The 21,467-nt window shown below is 46.7% G+C and overlaps 1 protein-coding gene across 1 annotated transcript in view; it reads right to left on the bottom strand.

Annotated features, from left to right (window-relative positions):
* The window catches only part of tnni3k (TNNI3 interacting kinase), a 69,818-nt gene that overhangs the window by 43,654 nt on the left and 4,697 nt on the right, over positions 1 to 21,467 (bottom strand). The window contains exons 4-11 of the mRNA XM_029695614.1: positions 18,944 to 19,041; positions 18,247 to 18,357; positions 17,974 to 18,072; positions 11,587 to 11,725; positions 11,093 to 11,237; positions 8,416 to 8,520; positions 8,237 to 8,331; positions 7,613 to 7,762 (exon numbers count right to left, since the gene is read on the bottom strand). Coding sequence (XP_029551474.1) covers positions 7,613 to 7,762; positions 8,237 to 8,331; positions 8,416 to 8,520; positions 11,093 to 11,237; positions 11,587 to 11,725; positions 17,974 to 18,072; positions 18,247 to 18,357; positions 18,944 to 19,041 — 942 coding nt within the window. The remainder of the gene's footprint in view (positions 1 to 7,612; positions 7,763 to 8,236; positions 8,332 to 8,415; positions 8,521 to 11,092; positions 11,238 to 11,586; positions 11,726 to 17,973; positions 18,073 to 18,246; positions 18,358 to 18,943; positions 19,042 to 21,467) is intronic.

Here is a 21,467-nt window from a genome sequence, read left to right as displayed (position 1 = left end):
ACTCCCATCTACCTCTGATTAAGTCTTCTCAGGTTCCCGTGGTATTGAGATTATCTTGGCTCCAGCGACACAATCCCGTCATAGACTGAACTGCTGGTGCCAGCGACATGTTGAACCGGTTAATTTTCATCTACCTCGATGACATCCTTGTTTTCTACCACTCAGCCCAATAACACGTGCTCCACATCCGACAGGCCCTCCAGCGCCTCCTGGAGAACCAGCTTTTTGTGAAAGCATAGAAATGCAAATTCCATCGCTCCCCCTTCCCCTTCCTTGGTTACATCATCGCTGCAGGGAATGTACAGATGGATCCCGGGAAGGTGAGAGCGGTGGTGGATTGGCCCCAGCCTACGTCTAGAGTGCAGCTGCAAAGTTTCCTGAGATTTGCCAACTTCTATCGTCGCTTTATCCAGGGTTACAGCACCCTGGCTTCCCCAACTGCTGACCGGGCGTTCTGGGACCTCAAGCACCGCTTCACCACTGCTCCCATATTGGTTCATCCTGACCCGTCCCGTCAGTTCGTGGTGGAGGCCGATGATTCGGATATCGGAGTGGGGGCTGTCCTGTCCCAGCGTTCTGCCCTGGACCTCAAGTTACATCCCTGCACCTTCTTCTCCCATCATCTGAATGCCACGGTGAGGAACTACGATGTGGGGAATCGTGAGCTTCTCACGGTGAAGATGGTGTTGGAGGAGTGGAGACACTGGTTGGAGGGGGCGGAACATCCGTTCATTGTGTGGACGGACCACAAGAACCTGGAATATCTCCGCACCGCCAAGCGTCTCAATTCCTGGCAAGCTAGGTGGGCCCTGCTTTTCACACAATTTAACTTCTCCTTCTCCTACCGACCAGGATCCAAGAAAATCAAGCCGGATGCGCTGTCACGCTGTCACGCCGCTATAGCCCCAAGGCTACACCCTCGGACCCCGAGACCATCCTTCCCACCTCGTATCTGGCGACGGCACTCAGCTGGGGAATAGGGAAGCATGTCTGTGAGGCGCAGCGTTCCCAGCCGAACCCCGTGGGTAGGGGCCAGATAACCGGATGTTTGTGCCTGATGCTGTCCCCTCATTGGTCCTGGAGTGGGCCCATTCCTCCAGGTTTGCCTGCCAGCTGGGCTCCCGTCGAACCCTGACCTTTATGCGGCAACGCTTTTTGTGGACTACCATGGTCCCGGACGTCTCCGCGTTTGTCGCTGCCTGCATGAAGTGCTTTGAAAGGTTGGTAATGGCTCACATCAACACCATTATCCCTGAAACCCTAGACCCACTCCAATTTGCATACCGCCCAAACAGATCCACAGATGATGCGATCTCTATTGCACTCCCACTGCCCTTTGCCACCTGGACAAAAGGAACACTTATGTGAGAATGCTATTCATTGACTACAGCTCAGCGTTTAACACCATAGTACCCTCAAAGCTCATCACTAAGCTAAGGATCCTGGGACTAAACACCTCCCTCTGCAACTGGATCCTGGACTTCCTGACGGGCTGCCCCCAGATGGTGAGGGTAGGTAGCAACACATCTGTCACGCTGATCCTCAACACTGGAGCTCCCCAGGGGTGTACTCCCTGTTCACCAACGACTGCATGGCCAGGCATGACTCCAACACCATCATTAAGTTTGCAGACGACACAACAATGGTAGGCCTGATCGGCGACAACGACGCGACAGCCTATAGGGATGAGGTCAGAGACCTGGCCGATTGGTGCCAGAATAACAACCTATCCCTCAACGTAACCAAGACAAAGGACATGATTGTGGACTACAAGAAAAGGAGGACCGAGCACACCCCCATTCTCATTGACGGGGCTGTAGTGGAGCAGGTTGAGAGTTTCAAGTTCCTTGGTGTCCACATCAACAACAAACTAGAATGGTCCAATCACACCAAGACAGTCGTGAAGAGGGCACGACAAAGCCTATTCCCCCTCAGGAAACTAAAAAGATTTGGCATGTGTCCTGAGATCCGCAAAAGGTTCTACAGCTGCAACATCGAGAGCATCCTGACTGGTTGCATCACTGCCTGGTACGGCAATTGCTCGGCCTCTGACCGCAAGGCACTACAGAGGGTAGTGCGTACGGCCCAGTACATCACTGGGGCTAAGCTGTCTGCCATCCAGGACCTCTACACCAGGTGGTGTCAGAGGAAGGCCCTAAAAATTGTCAAAGACCCCAGACACCCCAGTCATAGACTGTTCTCTCTACTACCGCATGGCAAGCGGTGCTGGAGTGCCAAGTCTAGGACAAAAAAGCTTCTCAACAGTTTTTACCCCCAAGCCATAAGACTCCTGAACAGGTAATCAAATGGCTACCCGGACTATTTGCATTGTGTGCCCCCCCCAAACCCCTCCCCCAACCCCTCTTTTTACGTTGCTGCTACTCTCTGTTTATCATATATGCATAGTCACTTTAACTATACATTCATGTACATACTACCTCATTTGGGCCGACCAACCAGTGCTCCCGCACATTGGCTAACCGAGCTATCTGCATTGTGTCCCACCCACCACCAGCCAACCCCTCTTTTACGCTACTGCTACATCATATATGCATAGTCACTTTAACCATATCTACATGTACATACTACCTCAATCAGCCTGACTAACTGGTGTCTGTATGTAGCCTCGCTACTGTATATGGTCCCGTGTGGCTCAGTTGGTAGAGCATGGTGTTTGCAACGCCAGGGTTGTGGGTTCGATTCCCACAGGGGACCAGTGTGGAAAAATGAATGAAATGTATGCATTCACTACTGTAAGTCGCTCTGGATAAGAGCGTCTGCTTAATGACTGAAATGTAAAAAAACATGTATATTGCCTGTCTTTTTACTGTTGTTTTTTTCTTTACCTACTTACTGTTCACCTAATACCTTTTTTGCACTATTGGTTAGAGCCTGTAAGTAAGCATTTCACTGTAAAGGTCTACACCTGTTGTATTCGGCGCACATAACAAATACACTTTGATTTGATGGTCTGTGCGCAGATCAAGACTTCTCGGCAAGCTCCGGCTGGTCTTCTTCAACCACTGCCTGTCCCTCACGTCCCTGGTCTCACATATCCCTGGACTTCGTCACGGGTCTTCCCCAGTCTGATGGCAACACCGCCATCCTGACAGTAGTGGACCGGTTTACGCCCTGTAGCCCTGACATCTGTACCTATGACATGTTTTGAACAAATAATTAAAAAACAAATTCTTTCTGGTTTCTCATCCCAATTAGTTCCAAACCAATTCGCCTACCGTGCCTCCAGAGGTGCTGATGATGAGTTACTGGTCATGCTGAACAATATCTTCAAACATTTAGAAAAGGCAAATAGCCTAGTGAAAATTGTATTCATTGACTTCAGTAGTGCGTTTAACACCATCCAACCCCACCTACTGCTGAATAAACTCTTGAACTTGGATGTCAACTCTCTACTGATCAATGAATTAACAGTTTCCTTGTGAACCGTACTCAACAAGTGAAGTTTAACTCCGTCATCTCTACATCTAGAACAGTGAATACGGGAGCACCTCAAGGTTGCATACTTTCACCGATACTGTACACACTGTACACACTGTACATAAATGATTGTCAAGCCTCTGACATGCAGATGACACCGGTGTTGTGGGTTTCCTCAACCCAGACCAAGCCTCTCTTCAAGGTTTTGACAGAGAAACAGCAAAATTCGTCCAGTGGTGTGCAGATAACTTTCTTGAAATAAACGTTAAGAAAATAAAAGAGATGGAAATCGATTTCAGAATCAACAAAACTCCACTACCCCCTACGAAGATCAATGGGGAATCAGTTGATAGTGACCATATATAAATACCTGGGAATCGAAATAGACAAACTGAAATTCAATGAATATGCCTTTGCAAAGATAAATAAATTGCAACAGAGAATGTTTTCTTTAAGCAAAAATGTTGACTGCCATATCTTACAAATGTTCTATAAATCTGTCCTGCAGAGTGAGCTGTCCTTTGGTCTGATATGCGTGTTTAGAAACATGCGAGAGCAAGACTACGTCAAGCTTCAGTGCTTGATTAAGACGGCGGGAAGGATAATTGGTATAGATCAAGAATCATCCTGTACACAAAACTGATCCTCCTAAAACTTGAAAATATTTTACAGGACAGTACTCATCCCCTTCACTCAAAACTCAGTCACAGCAGCAGCCAGACAAGGTGAAAGAAACTTCTTCAAAAGAAAATCAAAACAGATCAATATGGGGACTCTTTTATTCCAGCAGCCATTAGGCTGTAAAATAGATAGTCTGTTGGTCCCTCCAGTTTACAGCATATTGCACTTTCACTTTAAATGTGTCGCTATAGCACTTTGAATTAATTATATTGTGTAGTTTCTGTGTTTTCATGTATTGTGTTTTTAAGCATGACCAAATGAATTTCCCCCTGGTGGGAGAATAATGTTGATCTGACGACTACTACTGTAACGATTGTCGTCGGGAGACGAGGAAGCGGACCAAAACTCAGCTGGGAGCGAATACATGTTTATTTAACACACTAGAATTAAACATGTACACAAAATCAAGGAAAAACTGCCAATACGTTACGTGCTCAAATAACGAGACAACAACCCACAAACATCGTGGGGGAAAAGGAACTTAAATGTGATTCCCAATCAGACTTCACAAGCGACAGCTGTCTGATTGGGAAATCACCCCCGAGCCCAACATAGAAATAAAACACAAAGAAAGGCTATAACCAAAACATAGAAAATAAAGCATAGAAATGCCACACCCTGACCAAAATAGCAGAGTTCACCTGGTCAGGGCGTGACAGTACCCCCCCTCCAACGGTGCGTACTCCCGGCGCACCAAACTAAAGTCTATTAGGGGGGGGACCCGGGTGGGCGCCTCACCCTCGGTGGAGGCTCTGGCCCCGGGCGTGTTTCTCCCCCTGCCTCCACCCTAGCCCTACCCCTCTGGCCCGGACTGGACCACTGTGGAGCGGCATGCTCAGGCTCCGGAGCGGAGCCGTCGACCGGAACATGATTGGGCACCGGTGGACCAGACACGGGCCGTGCCGGACTGTGGACACGCACCGTGGGCTTGGTGCGGGGAACAGGAACGGGCCGGACAGGACTGTGGACACGCACCGTGGGCTTGGTGCGGGGAACAGGGACGGGCCGGACAGGACTGTGGACACGCACCGTGGGCTTGGTGCGGGGAACAGGGACGGGCCGGACAGGACTGTGGACACGCACCACTAACCTGGTGCGGGGAGCAGGGACGGGCCGGACCGGACTGGGGACACGCACCACTGACTTGGTGCGGGGAGCAGGGACGGGCCGGACCGGACTGGGGACACGCACCACTGACTTGATGCGGGGAGCAGGGACGGGCCGGACAGGACTGGGGACACGCACCACTAACCTGGTGCGGGGAGCAGGGACGGGCCGGACAGGACTGGGGACACGCACCACTAACCTGGTGCGGGGAGCAGGGACGGGCCGGACAGGACTGGGGACACGCACCACTAACCTGGTGCGGGGAGCAGGGACGGGCCGGACAGGACTGGGGACACGCACCACTAACCTGGTGCGGGGAGCAGTGACGGGCCAGACAGGACTGTGAACACGTACTGGTGACCTGAAGCGTGGAGCCGGTTTAGCCACTCGTCCTGGCTGGATGCCCATCCTAGCACGGCATGTGCTGGGCATGTCCACCGGACGCACTGGGCTGTGCGGGCGCACTGGCGACACAGCGCGCAACTCTGCATACCATGGCTTGGTGCGGGGAGCAGGGACGGGCCGGACAGGACTGGGGACACGCACCGTGGGCTTGGTGCGGGGAACAGGAACGGGCCAGACAGGACTGTGAACACGCACTGGTGACCTGAAGCGTGGAGCCGGTTTAGCCACTCGTCCTGGCTGGATGCCCATCCTAGCACGGCATGTGCTGGGCATGTCCACCGGACGCACCGGGCTGTGCGGGCGCACTGGCGACACAGAGCGCAACTCAGCATACCATGGCTCCTCCTCCAGATCTTCCCTCTGCAGGTCCTCAATCAAACGCCTCATCTCCTTCTCTTCCTCCGCCGTCATCCCCCACGAGAGCAGTGGTCTGGGCTCTTCCTCTGCCCTTCCGGACCACCCCATTAGCCCCCCCCCAAAATTTTCTTGGGGCTGTTTTCCGGGCCTCCTCGACCGCCGCCTGCGACTCCGTCTACCGGCTGGCTTTTCCTCCTCGACCTGGGAATCCTTCCGCCAGGGTCCTCTCCCCGACATGATCTCCTCCCAGGTCCAGAACTCCTTCCCCTCGCGAGCCCATCTCTCGCGCTCCTTTTCCTCCCGCTGCTTGGTCCTGGTTTGGTGGGTTGTTCTGTAACGATTGTCGTCGGGAGACGAGGAAGCGGACCAAAACGCAGCTGGGAGCGAATACATGTTTATTTAACACACTAGAATTAAACATGTACACAAAATCAAGGAAAAACTGCCAATACGTTACGTGCTCAAATAACAGAGGCAACAACCCACAAACATCGTGGGGGAAAAGGAACTTAAATGTGATTCCCAATCAGACTTCACAAGCGACAGCTGTCTGATTGGGAAATCACCCCGAGCCCAACATAGAAATAAAACACAAAGAAAGGCTATAACCAAAACATAGAAAATAAAGCATAGAAATGCCACACCCTGACCAAAATAGCAGAGTTCACCTGGTCAGGGCGTGACAACTACTACTACTAGTACTACTACTACTACTACTACCTACTACCTACTACTACTACTACTACTACTACTACTATTCGCTATTGGCTCTGAATTAGTGACGTATACTTAGGCATCATACAATTGTCCCACCTATTACAAGACAATTTTTGACTGGTTGATTCTACTGTCATTCCAAAATGCTGCTCTAATTGAAGTCAATGTCAATGACGTTGGCTGGTGCCTTCTATTCAAAGCCTGAAGGCCTAGCCAATGAGCGTTGAGCCTAGCTAGATTATTTCTACCAAGAGACTACCAAAGAAAAATTCAGATTGGATATTCTTTTCTCTTGGATATTAACCCTTCTTTTTCCAACACAACCTGAAGAAATTCAATAGGAAGATCACTACAATTAAGACAAAAAAATATTAATCAATGAAAACAAAATTACAAATTATAATATATAAAAATATATACAGATTTGTATCTATCCTTAGGCCCTCTCTGAGGGCGTAGATGGCCCTGATGCTTCCCCACTGACTACTACTGGGTAATAGTACAGTCACTACTACATGTATGCCAACGACTACTAATACTACTACTAATACTACTGGGCAGTACTACAGTCACTACTACTACTATGTAGTACTACAGTCACTACTATTACTTATACTCTCACTATTTATTCTTACTGAGACAGGGGTAGGGTGACAGTGTGGGAGAGTAAAATCAATTACAAACTATTACTCAGTGTACAGTACTGTCAAGGTTTCTTAGCAACGCCAAATCTCTGAAAGTTACAAACCATCCTTCTCACAATTCAAGCAAAGTCAAACATCTGTGAAAAAGAGATCTAGTAAAAATGTTATCATCTCAGCTCTAATTACAAAATCTATCCTTTCTGAGATATAGCTTTGTCTGTGGCCTCCCATTGGACAGACCCATGTGTCCATCACTGACTAACCTTTCTCATAGGCCCACATGAGGCAGGTCTGCTCCTCCTTCTCCCCACTGGACCGGCTGGGGTCACAGGCCACCAGGTTCATGTCAGCCCCGCTGTCCAATAGGAACTGGACCAGACGTATGTGGCCGTGGAAACATGCACTGTGCAGACCTACAGAGAAAGTGACAGGGTTCAAAGGTTATTAGCTTAAGCAGTCAGATCAACCGCTCTTCTCCCATTCATATGGACCTTATTTGTGTTTAAGTCCTTACCAATTGTCAAAGTCATTTTTTATGTATGACTATTGTTGCAAAACTTATTTCCCTCTGGGATAACAAAGTTGGAACTTGAACGTATTGAGTGCTTTCGGCTGGTTTAGAAGTCCCTGCCAATAGTCAAGGTAGTTTTTTATGTATGACTATTGCTGCAAAACTAATTTTAATTGGAACTAGATCTTATTAAGAGCTCTCGGGTGGTTTAGATGTTATTTGTAGGGCCAAGAGCTTTTCCTCTTCAGTTCTGGTCAACAAAAACTCCTGGCCTCAGTCATACTTTATCATTAGGGTCAGGATATTGTTCTGATTGTGTGACCTGGCCAGAGAAAACCTCCTGGCCCTAGATTAGGTAACGAGGAGACATAGCCACCTGTGTGTCCGTCTCGGCCCTGATGGTTGATGCTCATGGCGTTCTGACCGAGCAGGAACTTGACCATCTCCAGACTCTTCCCATAGGTGCAGGCACTGTGGAGAGAGGTAGACACTGCTGTTACCTTGGACCAGTACAGACGGAGAAGGCAACTCATAGAGGTACACTAGGGTTATTACCTGTGAAAGGCGGTCTCGCTAAATATGTTCTCCTTGGACAGACTCTCTGTGCCTGACAGCTGCACTATCTCCTTCACCACATCAAACTTGCCATTGTAGCAGGCCCTGTGGAACACAGGCGCAATGAGTTGCAGGTACAGCTAGACACATAAAGAGATCGTAGAAGCTTTTATCAGTCTCAGTGAATAAGACCAGAGGCCATATGTATCAAATCAAATCACACTTTATTTCTCACATGCTTTGTAAATAACAGGTGTAGACTAACAGTGAAATGCTTACTTACGGGCCCTTCCCAACAATGCAGAGAGAAAAATATAGAAACAATAATAACATGAGGAATAAATACACAATGAGTAACGATAACTTTGCTATATACACGGGGAACCAGTACCGAGTCTATATACACGGGGAACCAGTACCGAGTGGATATGCAGGGGTATGAGGTAGATATGGGCATGGGTATGAGGTAGATATGGGTAGGGGTATGAGGTAGATATGGGTAGGGGTATGAGGTAGATATGGGCAGGGGTATGAGGTAGATATGGGTAGGGGTATGAGGTAGATATGGGCAGGGGTATGAGGTAGATATGGGCATGGGTATGAGGTAGATATGGGCAGGGGTATGAGGTAGATATGGGCAGGGGTATGAGGTAGATATGGGCAGGGGTATGAGGTAGATATGGGTAGGGGTATGAGGTAGATATGGGTAGGGGTATGAGGTAGATATGGGTAGGGGTATGAGGTAGATATGGGCAGGGGTATGAGGTAGATATGGGCAGGGGTATGAGGTAGATATGGGTAGGGGTATGAGGTAGATATGGGCAGGGGTATGAGGTAGATATGGGTAGGGGTATGAGGTAGATATGGGTAGGGGTATGAGGTAGATATGGGCAGGGGTATGAGGTAGATATGGGCAGGGGTATGAGGTAGATATGGACGTGGGTATGAGGTAGATATGGGCATGGGTATGAGGTAGATATGGGCATGGGTATGAGGTAGATATAGGCATGGGTATGAGGTAGATATGGGCATGGGTATAAGGTAGATATGGGCATGGGTATGAGGTAGATATGGACATGGGTATGAGGTAGATATGGGCATGGGTATGAGGTAGATATGGGCATGGGTATGAGGTAGATATGGACATGGGTATGAGGTAGATATGGGCATGGGTATGAGGTAGATATGGGTAGGGGTATGAGGTAGATATGGACATGGGTATGAGGTAGATATGGACATGGGTATGAGGTAGATATGGGCATGGGTATGAGGTAGATATGGGCATGGGTATGAGGTAGATATGGGCATGGGTATGAGGTAGACATGGACATGGGTATGAGGTAGATATGGACATGGGTATGAGGTAGATATGGGCATGGGTATGAGGTAGATATGGGTAGGGGTATGAGGTAGATATGGGCATGGGTATGAGGTAGATATGGGCATGGGTATGAGGTAGATATGGGCATGGGTATGAGGTAGATATGGGCATGGGTATGAGGTAGATATGGGCATGGGTATGAGGTAGATATGGGCATGGGTATGAGGTAGATATGGGCATGGGTATGAGGTAGATATAGGCATGGGTATGAGGTAGATATGGGCATGGGTATGAGGTAGATATGGGCATGGGTATGAGGTAGATATGGGTAGGGGTATGAGGTAGATATGGGCAGGGGTATGAGGTAGATATGGGTAGGGGTATGAGGTAGATATGGGCAGGGGTATGAGGTAGATATAGGCATGGGTATGAGGTAGATATGGGCATGGGTATGAGGTAGATATGGGCATGGGTATGAGGTAGATATGGGCATGGGTATGAGGTAGATATGGGCATGGGTATGAGGTAGATATGGGCAGGGGTATGAGGTAGATATGGGTAGGGGTATGAGGTAGATATGGGTAGGGGTATGAGGTAGATATGGGTAGGGGTATGACGTAGATATGGGCAGGTGTATGAGGTAGATATGGGCAGGGGTATGAGGTAGATATGGGCATGGGTATGAAGTAGATATGGGCAGGAGTATGAGGTAGATATGGGCATGGGTATGAGGTAGATATGGGCAGGGGTATGAGGTAGATATGGGTAGGGGTATGAGGTAGATATGGGTAGGAGTATGAGGTAGATATGGGTAGGGGTAAAGTGACTAAGCAACAAGATAGATCATTAACAGTAGCAGCAGTGTACGTATGTGATGAGTCAAAAGAGTTACTGCAAAAGAGGGTCAATGCCGATAGTCAGGGTAGCTATTTTGTGGACTCTTATCTATTTAGAAGTCTTATCTGTGGGCCCATGCTAACATTTTTCTGCCTCCTGGGGGTGAAGAGGCATTGTCATGCCTTCTTCATGACTGTGTTGGTTTGTGTGGATCATGTAAATCCCTTAGTGATCAAGTGTCTCAGAGTAGGAGCACTGATTTAGGATCAGTTTTGAGTTTAGATCACAATGAATAACGGTTACATAGATGGCGGGGGCAGATTGTAGATCAGCACTCCAACTCTGAGAAACTTGATACATACAGCCCCAGTAGATTTCAATCTGCTGCTGAACTCCTCAGAGGGTACTGACATGAGCCAGTGAAATCATTCTCTGTCTATTTCCCCCGTGTTGTACTCTAAATGGTTTCACCCCAGATGTTCTTATCATTATGATGTACTTTATCATTAGTTAACTCACAGGTGGAGAGGGGTGTCTCCGTAGATGTTGACGGAGTGAGGGTGTAGCTCAAAGTTGCCCTGCAACAGGAAGTGGACCACTTCATGGTGGCCGAAACGGGCACAGAAGTGGAGCGGGACGTGGTCCTCATTGTCCTGAGCATTCACTGTGGAGGAAGAAGGACTGAGTTGTTTTCTGGTTGGGCAACTTTAAATAAGCTAGTAATTTCCTTACTAAAACCATTTACAACTTTGAACACTTTGCTGAATCCATGAATAAATACACAAAGTCGTTGTGTGACTTGTAGATAAACATGATGGTAAGTACCGGTAGACCATAATGAACAGCAGGTCCTCTATGCAGTTACATCTTAATGTTCCCCACTCAAGCGCACGTCCCATCAAGATAAACAGTATATCACCAGAACCGTGGATTGTATTGAGAGCATGTTTACAGACCCAGTGAAACTCAAGCATGTACCATGTAGCTCCCAGACCTACTGCACTAACTCTCACCTTCAGTCTTGCTCCCCTCTGCCAGCAGCAGTTTTACGACGCTGAGGAAGCCCTTGGCGGCTGCCAGGTGTAACGGTCTGTCTCCCACCTCCCCACTCACATTTACATCCGCCCCAAACTTCAACAACAGCTTAGCCACCTGAGAGATTTACATTTAAGACATTTAGCAGACACTCTTATCCAGAATGACTTACAATTAGTGTATTCACCTTAAGATAGCTAGGTGAGACAACAACACATCACAATTGTGGCAGGCTGCGGCCTTCTGGATAAGTTGCAGAGATGTGATGGCGGTGAGCCCAGCCAACAGAGAGTTGCAGTAGTCTAGACGGGAAATGCAAAGTTCCTGGATTAGGACCTACGCCACTTCCTGTGTGAGGAAAGGTCATACTCTATGAATGTTGTAGAGCATGAACCTGCAGGAGTGAGTCACTGCTTTGATGTTTGCAGAGAACGACAGGGTGTTGTCCAGGGTCACACCGAGGTTATTTGTGACTCACAACCTGGATTCGGTCTTATGTAGCAAAATTTGAAATTGTGTTTTTTACATTGGATAAAAGTAGACAGTCAGAGCTACAAAATGGTATATCATACACTTCATTTTGAGGAACAAAAAGTAATTCTGCTTTGAAAGTTGATAAACTTGTAAACTCACTTTTTAGGAAATGGCTTTTGAATGTTTTGGTATCTAGTGAAGAGCTTTTTGTCTACACCCATTCAGCACCGTTCACACCCTCTTAAGCTTAGACCCACCCATCTCGTTTCACTGTCAGAGCGTTCAGAGCGCACACTTGATGCTCTGGCCGATGATTTGTTTACCTCTGGATAACATGAAATCATTCTAACCAGCTCTGCTGGCAACAATTTCCTTAGGCTTTTTTGCCAACGTTTACTGACACCGGCCATATTCAACGGGTGTTGTACACTTTAACTTAAGACGTGTAGCTAGCTAGCTAAGTAAACAATGAACCTAGCTAGGTAAACAACGTGTAAGATCACACATGTCATGTAACGTTAGCTAAAGAGTCAGCCAGCTAACATTAGCTAGTTAAACAACAATGAACATATTGTCAAATCATGTCGTTACTACCCTGCATGAATCTGCAGGGACCTAACCAACCAGGTTCAATGTTAGCTCGCTAACATTAGACTCTAACTAGCAAAGCAAGCATTTCTGGGATTCGAATAATAATGCCATACACATTACGTTATCTAGGGAGCCAGCCAGCTAATGTTAGCTAGCTTTAGCTTGAAATGAAACCACTTTCTGTCAAAATTAGAAACGTGTAATATCTGAAATGGTAGCTAGCTAACACTAGACTATCTTTGTCACGTCCTGACCAGCAGATGGAGCTAGTGTTTTAGTTTTGGGGTCAGGACGTGGCATGTTTGTGTTGGGAATGTTTGTGGATGATTGGGACTTCCAATTGAAGGCAGGTGTGTATAGTTGCCTTTGATTGGAAGTCCTATATAGGTGTGTGTGTTTTTCTTTGGGGTTGTGGGTGGTTGTTCTTGCACTGCGTTTGCATAGCCTGTGAGACTGTCCTTGTTGTGAGTATCATTTATTGTTTTGTTTTCCGGTGGATGCTTTGCCTTTTACCAATTAAAAGAAACATGAGTGTCCACACTTCCGCTGCGCCTTGGTCCTTCTCTCTCCCGTACGACTTATTATGTGACAGAACCACCCACCTACACAGGACCAAGCAGCGGAAGAAGGCTGGCGAGGACTGGGAGACCGAGAGGCACCCCCAAGAATTTTTTAGGGGGGGGCACAAGGGCTGTGTGACGGGGCAGGACGGGGCTGCCCGCCAGTCAACAGTCGTCAGAGCTGCCCGCCAGTCAACAGTCGTCAGAGCTGCCCGCCAGTCAACCATCACCAGAGCTGCCCGCCAGTCAACAGTCACCAGAGCTGCCCGCCAGTCAACAGTCACCAGAGCTGCCCGCCAGTCAACAGTCGTCAGAGCTGCCCGCCAGTCAACAGTCGTCGGAGCTGCCCGCCAGTCAACAGTCGTCGGAGCTGCCCGCCAGTCAACAGTCGTCGGAGCTGCCCGCCAGTCAACAGTCGCCGGAGTGGCCAGACTGAGCTGAACTGCCGGAGTGGCCAGACTGCGCTGAACTGCCGGAGTGGCCAGACTGCGCTGAACTGCCGGAGTGGCCAGACTGCCCTGAACTGCCGGAGTGGCCAGACTGCCCTGAACTGCCGGAGTGGCCAGACTGCCCTGAACTGCCGGAGTGGCCAGACTGCCCTGAACTGCCGGAGTGGCCAGACTGCCCTGAACTGCCGGAGTGGGCAGACTGCCCCGAACTGCCGGAGTGGCCAGACTGCCCTGAACTGCCGGAGTGGCCAGACTGCCCAGACTGTCCCGAGCTGCCAGACTGCCCAGACTGTCCCGAGCTGCCAGACTGCCCAGACCGCCCCGAGCTGCCAGACTGCCCCGACAGCCAGGAACGGCCTGCACCTGAGCCACCTCCAGGATAGGTGGGTTGGGGAGGGAGGGTGTAGCACAGTGCCGTCGGTGACGGCAGCCACCCTCCCTTCCCTCCCTTAGTGTTTAGGGGTTATTGTTTATGGGTTTTTTGTTGGTGGTTTTCTGTTGGTAGGTGCATTCCGGGGACTGAACCTTGAGGGGGGGGTACTGTCACGTCCTGACCAGCAGATGGAGCTAGTGTTTTAGTTTTGGGGTCAGGACGTGGCATGTTTGTGTTGGGAATGTTTGTGGATGATTGGGACTTCCAATTGAAGGCAGGTGTGTATAGTTGCCTTTGATTGGAAGTCCTATATAGGTGTGTGTGTTTTTCTTTGGGGTTGTGGGTGGTTGTTCTTGCACTGCGTTTGCATAGCCTGTGAGACTGTCCTTGTTGTGAGTATCATTTATTGTTTTGTTTTCCGGTGGATGCTTTGCCTTTTACCAATTAAAAGAAACATGAGTGTCCACACTTCCGCTGCGCCTTGGTCCTTCTCTCTCCCGTACGACTTATTATGTGACAATCTTACCCGTATACATCATCATGCATGATGGATGCGTCTCCCTGTCACGGGTGTCATGCCAGGGTTGCCCTTAGTTTGAAGATGTAATCCGGAGACAGGTGTTTTCTCCCACTCTTTAGCTATCATACTCTAATTCCACGGATTCAAAACTCAATCCTCCAGAAAGTGGAGAGAGACACTTATGCAGCTTCACTACACGAAAGCTGCATTTGACAGGATTACCAACACAGACTCTCCAGCTCAAATAGACAGAAGCCTCCTATATGGCAGACCAATCCGAACTCCGTTTTCGGCATGTCCAGCCCACACATTATCTCAGCCAATCATGGCTAGTGGGAAGGTTTTTGTCTTTTTATGTGGCTTTGCCAACAAGGCTCGTAAATTAACACTTTGTTTTTAAAGCACATGAAAGTTCACATGTTCCAAAAGGCATTTCTGCCAAAAAAAGAAATTTTGATAAAAACAAATGTAAAAAAGTTCAAATGGCTCTCTTCTAAAGCCATGACTTGCGACATATGCCTAGTTTCCTGAAACGGGTCACATTTGCACTCTGGAAGAGGGACAGCATGGAGTGGTCAACCATGATGGAGAGGTTTTGGAGCTGGCAGGCCTTCCCCGGTAGGAAGCGCAGCTCCGTTTTGTCGAGGTTGAGCTTGAGGTGGTGGGCCAGCATCCAAGCTGAGATATGTGTCGCCATCTGGGTGTCAGGGGAAGGAGAAGAGTAGTTGAGTGTCATTCACATAGCAATGATAGGAGAGACCATGTTAAGATCCGAGTGATCCGAGTGACAGAGCCGAGTGATTTGTAAAGAGAAAAGAGGAGAGGGCATAGAAGCAAGCCCTGGGGGACACCATTAGTGAGATCACGTGGTGAAGACACAGACCCTCTCCACACCACCTTATAGGAGCGACCTGCCAGGAAGGATGCAATCCAGGAATGTGCAGAGGTTGTCCAACCCTGAGAGGGTGGTAGAAGAGTATCTGATGGTTCATGGTCTCGAAGGCAGCGGATAGGTAAGGGAAAGCCAGTTACACAACTGACTGTATTCAACCCGAAATGTGTCTTCCGCTTTTAACCCAACCCTTCTGAATCAGAGAGGTGCGGCGGGCTGCCTGAATCGAAGGTCCACGTCATCGGCGCACAGGGAGCAGTTGTTGTTGGGGGTTAACTGCCTTGTCGGCTCTGGGATTCAAACCAGTGACCTTTCGGTTACCGGCCCAACACTCTTAACCGCAAGGCTACCTGGAGGTTGAGAACAGAAGAGAGAAAGTCAACTATGGTAGAGCGGAGAGCCTCTGTGACACAGAGGAGAGTGGTCTTAGTTGAGTGAGCTGCATTGAAGCCTGACTGGTTAAGGTTTTGAAGATCGTTCTGAGAGAGATAACGGGAGAGTTGGTCAGAGACAGCACACTCAAGTGTTTTGGAAAGATAAGAAAAAAGAGATACCGGTCTGTAGCTTTTGACATCAGATGAGTCGACTGTTGGTTTCTTGAGGAGGGGAGCAACTCTGGCCGAGGGGACACAGCCAGTGGAAAGGGATGAGTTGATGAGGGAAGTGACAAGGTCTCCAGAGATGGTCTGGGGAAGGGAGGATGGGATGGGGTCAAGCGGGCAGATTTTTGGGTGGCCAGTCATCACTAGTCGCAGGATTTTATCTGGAGAGAGAGGCAAGAAAGAGATCAAGGTGTAGGGTAGTTCTGATTGGGACCAGTGGACTCAATAGGCTGAGGGAATGACAAGAAGATGTCATCAAAGGATTAAGGAGGGAGGAGAAAGTGGAGATGATTTTCCCAGGGTTGTCGGTAGAAGCTTGAAATTTAGAGTGATAGAAAGTGTCTTTAGCCGTGGATACAGTGGAAGAGAAGGTAGAGTGAAGGGAGTGGATGATTGGTCTTCCAAAAATGCAGTTTTCCTCCATTTCTGCTCAGCTGCCTGCAGCCCTGTTCTGTTAGCACGCAGTTAGTCACTCAGCCACAGAGTGGGAGGGGAAGGTTGAGCCGGTCGGGAGGAAAGTGGACAGTGGGAGTCAAAGGAGGCGGAAAGGGAGGAGAGTAGGGTCGAAGAGGCAGAGTCAGGAGACAGGCGGGAGAAGGATTTAGCAGGAGAGAAGGAAGAGAAGATAGGATAGAAGAGGAGAGAGTAGTGGGAGAGAGAGAATGAAGATTGAGGCAATGCATGACCATCTGGATAGGGGCTGAGTGGGTAGTGTTGGAGGAGAGAGGGAGAGAATAGGAAACAAAGTGATGACCAGAAACCTGCAAGGGGGGTGCAGTGAGGTTAGTCTGTCTGTCTTGTGAATGGGAGATGACTGGGAAAGGCTGAGATCAAAAGAGGAAAGGAGTGGAAAGAAAGAGGGGGAAAGAAATGAATTGAAGTCAGGTGTTGCGGGGTTAAAGTCACCCAGTACGATGAGTGGTGAGCCATGGTCGGGAAATTAGCTTATCATGGTGTCAAGCTCATTGAGGAACTCTCCAACGGCACCTGGTGGGTGATATATGACAACAATGTTAAACTTGATTGGACAAGTGACAGTGACAGCATTGAATTGAAGTGAGGAGATAGACAGGTGAGATAGGGGGAAAAGAGAACATCTCCACTTATGACAAATTAGTAGCTCTGTGCCACTACCGCGACGACCAGATGCTCTTGGACTATGAGAGAACACATAGTCAGAGGACGAGAGAGCAGCTGGAGTAGCAGTGTTCTCTGGTGTAATCCATGTTTCTGTCAGGGCCCAAAATTGTAGGGAGATGAACTCAGTCTTATGGACTGCAGATCGTCAGTTCCAAACGCTGCCCGGAGACTAGGAATTCATTGGTTGTGCACGCAGGATACACTAAATTAGAAGGTTTGCAGCCACGGGCTGGTGAGCATCTGTAAAACCTACAGGGAGAGGAGCGAACTGGGATAGAAAACACACACACACTTTCCAAAGCTACAAAAGAGCAAAATTATATCAGAGAATAACTGGGTAAGATACTAATGTGTATTTTGGAGAGACCTAGCTCTGGTCTGGGGCATTAGTGCGCGTTCCTCTACTAACAGAGCAGAGGCAACTCGTTGTTTTTGTCACGCGATGGGAGCAGAGCTTGGAGAGACCCACTTGAGACAAACTTGACAGGGAAGTGGGAACTGGGCCTGGGGGATAACTGTAATAGACATTGTAGGACTAGGTCCCAAATGGCACTCTTTTCCCTATAGCCCATAGGGCTCTGGTCAAAAGTAGTGCACTATGAAAGCAAAAGGATGCCATTTTGGGACGTAGCCTACATCCCCGGTAACAAGAAAAGGGAATGAACAGATTTCAACACATCCATTGCTTGGCAGAAGGTAAAGAGGGATATCTTGGATGAAGCTATCTACACTGTTATATTAGGACACAATGTTTAAACAATTACCTGGTCATGGCCATAGTAAGCAGCAATATGCAGAGGAGTAAAGAACACAGCATCCTGGACGATGACATAGGCTCCATGCTGGAGAAGGATATCCACTGCCTAAGAATGACAACATGTAGGCTATATTACAGGACATATTATTATCATATCACAAAATCTCTTGTTGGAACACCCATTGTTGCTGACACCAGCAGAACTATTCCTAAATATGAATAGTACTGTACAGAATGTGAGGTAATGTCTGAGACTGGTATGAACAGGGGCCGTGCCCACCTCATGGTGCCCAGCGATGGTGGCGATATGCAGGGCGGTGAGGGCACCGTACCCAACCTGCTGGATGTCTGCCCCTCCGTGGAGCATTGCCGTCACTAGCTCCGCATTGTCCTGGGAGGACACACAACTTCTGTCAATCACATAGGTTTGTTTTCACTTTAACATCACACTTGAGGAGAATTTAAATTGTATTTCCTTTATTCCTTGTGTCCTCTCTCTAAACACGTTGCTAAGCTTCCTCCCGTTTGACCTTCTCTTCAGGCATTTTGAGGAGGTAAGGAATCAGGGAAGATACAGATGACGTTCACCCCAAGTCATCAGCATCTTGATTAAGCCGAGACCTCAAATAGACATATCTGGAATACTGATCCTGTGTGCCTCAGGACTAGATGAACTCTCTCTAGTCCTTAGTATGAGAGCAAAACAGGAGATATCACACTGTTCATAGAACAATGTGTGTTTTGGGATGTGACTTGCGCTCCACCATCTGGTAAAACCATGGAATGTCTTCATCTCATTTAACATAAAAGGCCAATTGATAGAAACATTCTTATAACAATCAGCAAATCACAATATAATCACACATCATAAACAGTAACCTACTCACTATGGAAACATACACCTCTTTATAACTATATCAATAACACTGTCTTCAGAAGAAGGCATGAAAGCAACAGGTGTCTAACCATTCTCTCACCTTATAGACAGCCAGGTGTAGAGCAGTGAACCCATTCCTGGTAAGCCTGGATGGACGTAGGCCTTTCAGCATCAGAGTCCTTATGTGGACTTTATTCCCTGGAGAAAACAATATACTAGCCTCACATCAGATCTGTCTGTGGTATATTGTCTATGTTTTAATGTGTATTGTTATTTTTTATTTAAAAAAATATATATATTACATTTTTTTAGGAGGTAGATCAGCTTTAATATTTCAGATAGATTGTAGCTTCTATCAATGTAATTGTCTGCATCACTTCCAATCCCTCATATATTTTTGGGAAGAAAAAAAATGTATATATATACACAAAACCGTTCAAAAGTTTGGGGTCACTTAGAAATGTTCTCGTTTTTGAAAGAAAAGCTCATTTTTTGTCCAATAAAAGAACATCAAATTGATCAAAAATACAGCGTAGACATTGTTAATGTTGTAAATTACTATTGTAGCTGGAAACGGATGATTTTGAATGGAATATCTGCATAGACGTACAGAGGCCAATTATCAGCAAGAAGGCCTAGAAGGCCAGCATCCCGGAGTTGCCTCTTTACTGTTGACATTGAGACTGGTGTTTTGCAGGTATTATTTAATGAAACTGCCAGTTGAGGACTTGTGAGGCATCTGTTTCTCAAACTAGACACTAATGTACTTGTCCTCTTGCTCAGTTGTGCACCGGGGCCTCCCACTCCTCTTTCTATTCTGGTTGGAGCCAGTTTGCGCTGTTCTGTGAAGGGAGTAGTACACTAGTGATCACAAAATAGTGAACAACAATGGTTAGGCCTGTATTTCCAGCTTATACATACTATATACATTTTATGGACACAGTCTATTTTACAATTGTTTTATTTTGTTTGCTTTTACTCTTGTCCTTCCTCTACCCTCAACGCTCTCATATATTTATGATGTCCATTTCTATTTGCCATTCGTTCAAACTGTGCTCTAAAAAAAAGTTGTTAACGTATATATGTTTTACGGCACAGTATGTTTTACATTAGTTATCTTATTGCAATTAGTTGTTATTAGTCCCAACCTTCAGCTCCATTCAATCCCTCCCATCAATCTCTTAACACCATCCACATTGGATTTAAATTTGCCATATATTTTTCAACTGTGCTGTGATGTTTCACAAAGGTTATGAACCTTTCCATTCTCATTGTTTCTACAGATTTTAAATTGAAAATAAACTTTTTTGAATCCAGGATCGATCAATAAAAATAAAATAAATAAATAAACCATGTGCCATGGAATCGGTACGTCAAAATCTCTAACCAACAATTTTGCAATCTATATGGTATGGCTGTCAATTTTTTTTTATCCTTAATGAAACTGGAATACTTTTTTATTCATCCCAATTTTCTTTAACCAATTTTGGTCTTTAATGCCGGGCCGACAGACAAGTTCCTTACTTTTCCCCCTTCTACTTTCATCTTCCATTTTTGCGGTAATGATGCAATTTGTTGGTTGTAATTTTGGGTAGAGCAGACATTTCCATATGTTTTTTTTAGCTGCATGTATGACATAACTCCACCAGTCATATGTATGATATAATTTACGAAGATATATATATATATATGTGTTTTTTTCTTTTCTAAAAATAATGTTTTTTTTAACAATTGTTATATTTGAGTTTAACCACAATATTTGTTATATTATTTGTTCTGTCTTTTCTGGTGGATTATTTAAAAATAGCGATATTTGGGAGATGATTTCCTTTGTAAATAACTGAAAGTGAGAGGTTGTAATCTGAATAAAGTGAAAAAGGCCTTTCTTAAACATAGGGTGAGACGTTCTTACTAATTTGCTAAAGTATAACTTTTGTATGACTGAAGCCTTTAGTGAGAGGTCTAATGCTCTAATATTTTATCATTTCTGCCCTCCGAATTAATCTTCATTATATAAATAGGCCCGTTTAATTTTACCTGGCTTGCCGTTCCAAATAAATTGTATATTTTTTTCTATAATAACTTTTAAAAAACTGTTCGCTAGGTGTAGGAAAGGCCAGGAGCAAATAGGTAAACTGAGATATGACAAAAGAGTTAATCAGGGTGATTTTTCCACAAATAGAAAGGTATTTTCCTTTCCATGGTAGCAAGATCTTATCTATTTTTGCAAACTTTCTATAAAAATGTATTGGAGTGAGATCATTTATTTATTTTGTGATATAAATACCGAGTATGTCTACATCACCGTCAGACCATTTTATTGATAAACTACATGGTAATGTAAAAGTTACATTTTTGTGTGATCCAATACGTAATATAGTAGGCCTACACTCATAATTTGTTTGTAATTCAGAGCTTAGAAAAATTATCTAGATCCTCTATTGTCTCTGTTCCCAGATCTACAGTACCAGTCAAAAGTTTGGACACACTGTCCCGTCCTGACCAGTAGAGGGTGTAGTTGGGTCAGGACGTGGCAGAAGAGTCTGTGTGTTTTGTTGGTTCATTAATTTTGTCCGTGTGACTTCCAATCAGGCACAGCTGTAGAGGGTTGTGGCTGATTGGGA

This window comes from Salmo trutta, chromosome 17 (assembly GCF_901001165.1).
Source record: "Salmo trutta chromosome 17, fSalTru1.1, whole genome shotgun sequence".
NCBI classification, from domain to species: Eukaryota; Metazoa; Chordata; class Actinopteri; order Salmoniformes; family Salmonidae; genus Salmo; species Salmo trutta.
This window is presented reverse-complemented; position numbering and strand designations above follow the sequence as displayed.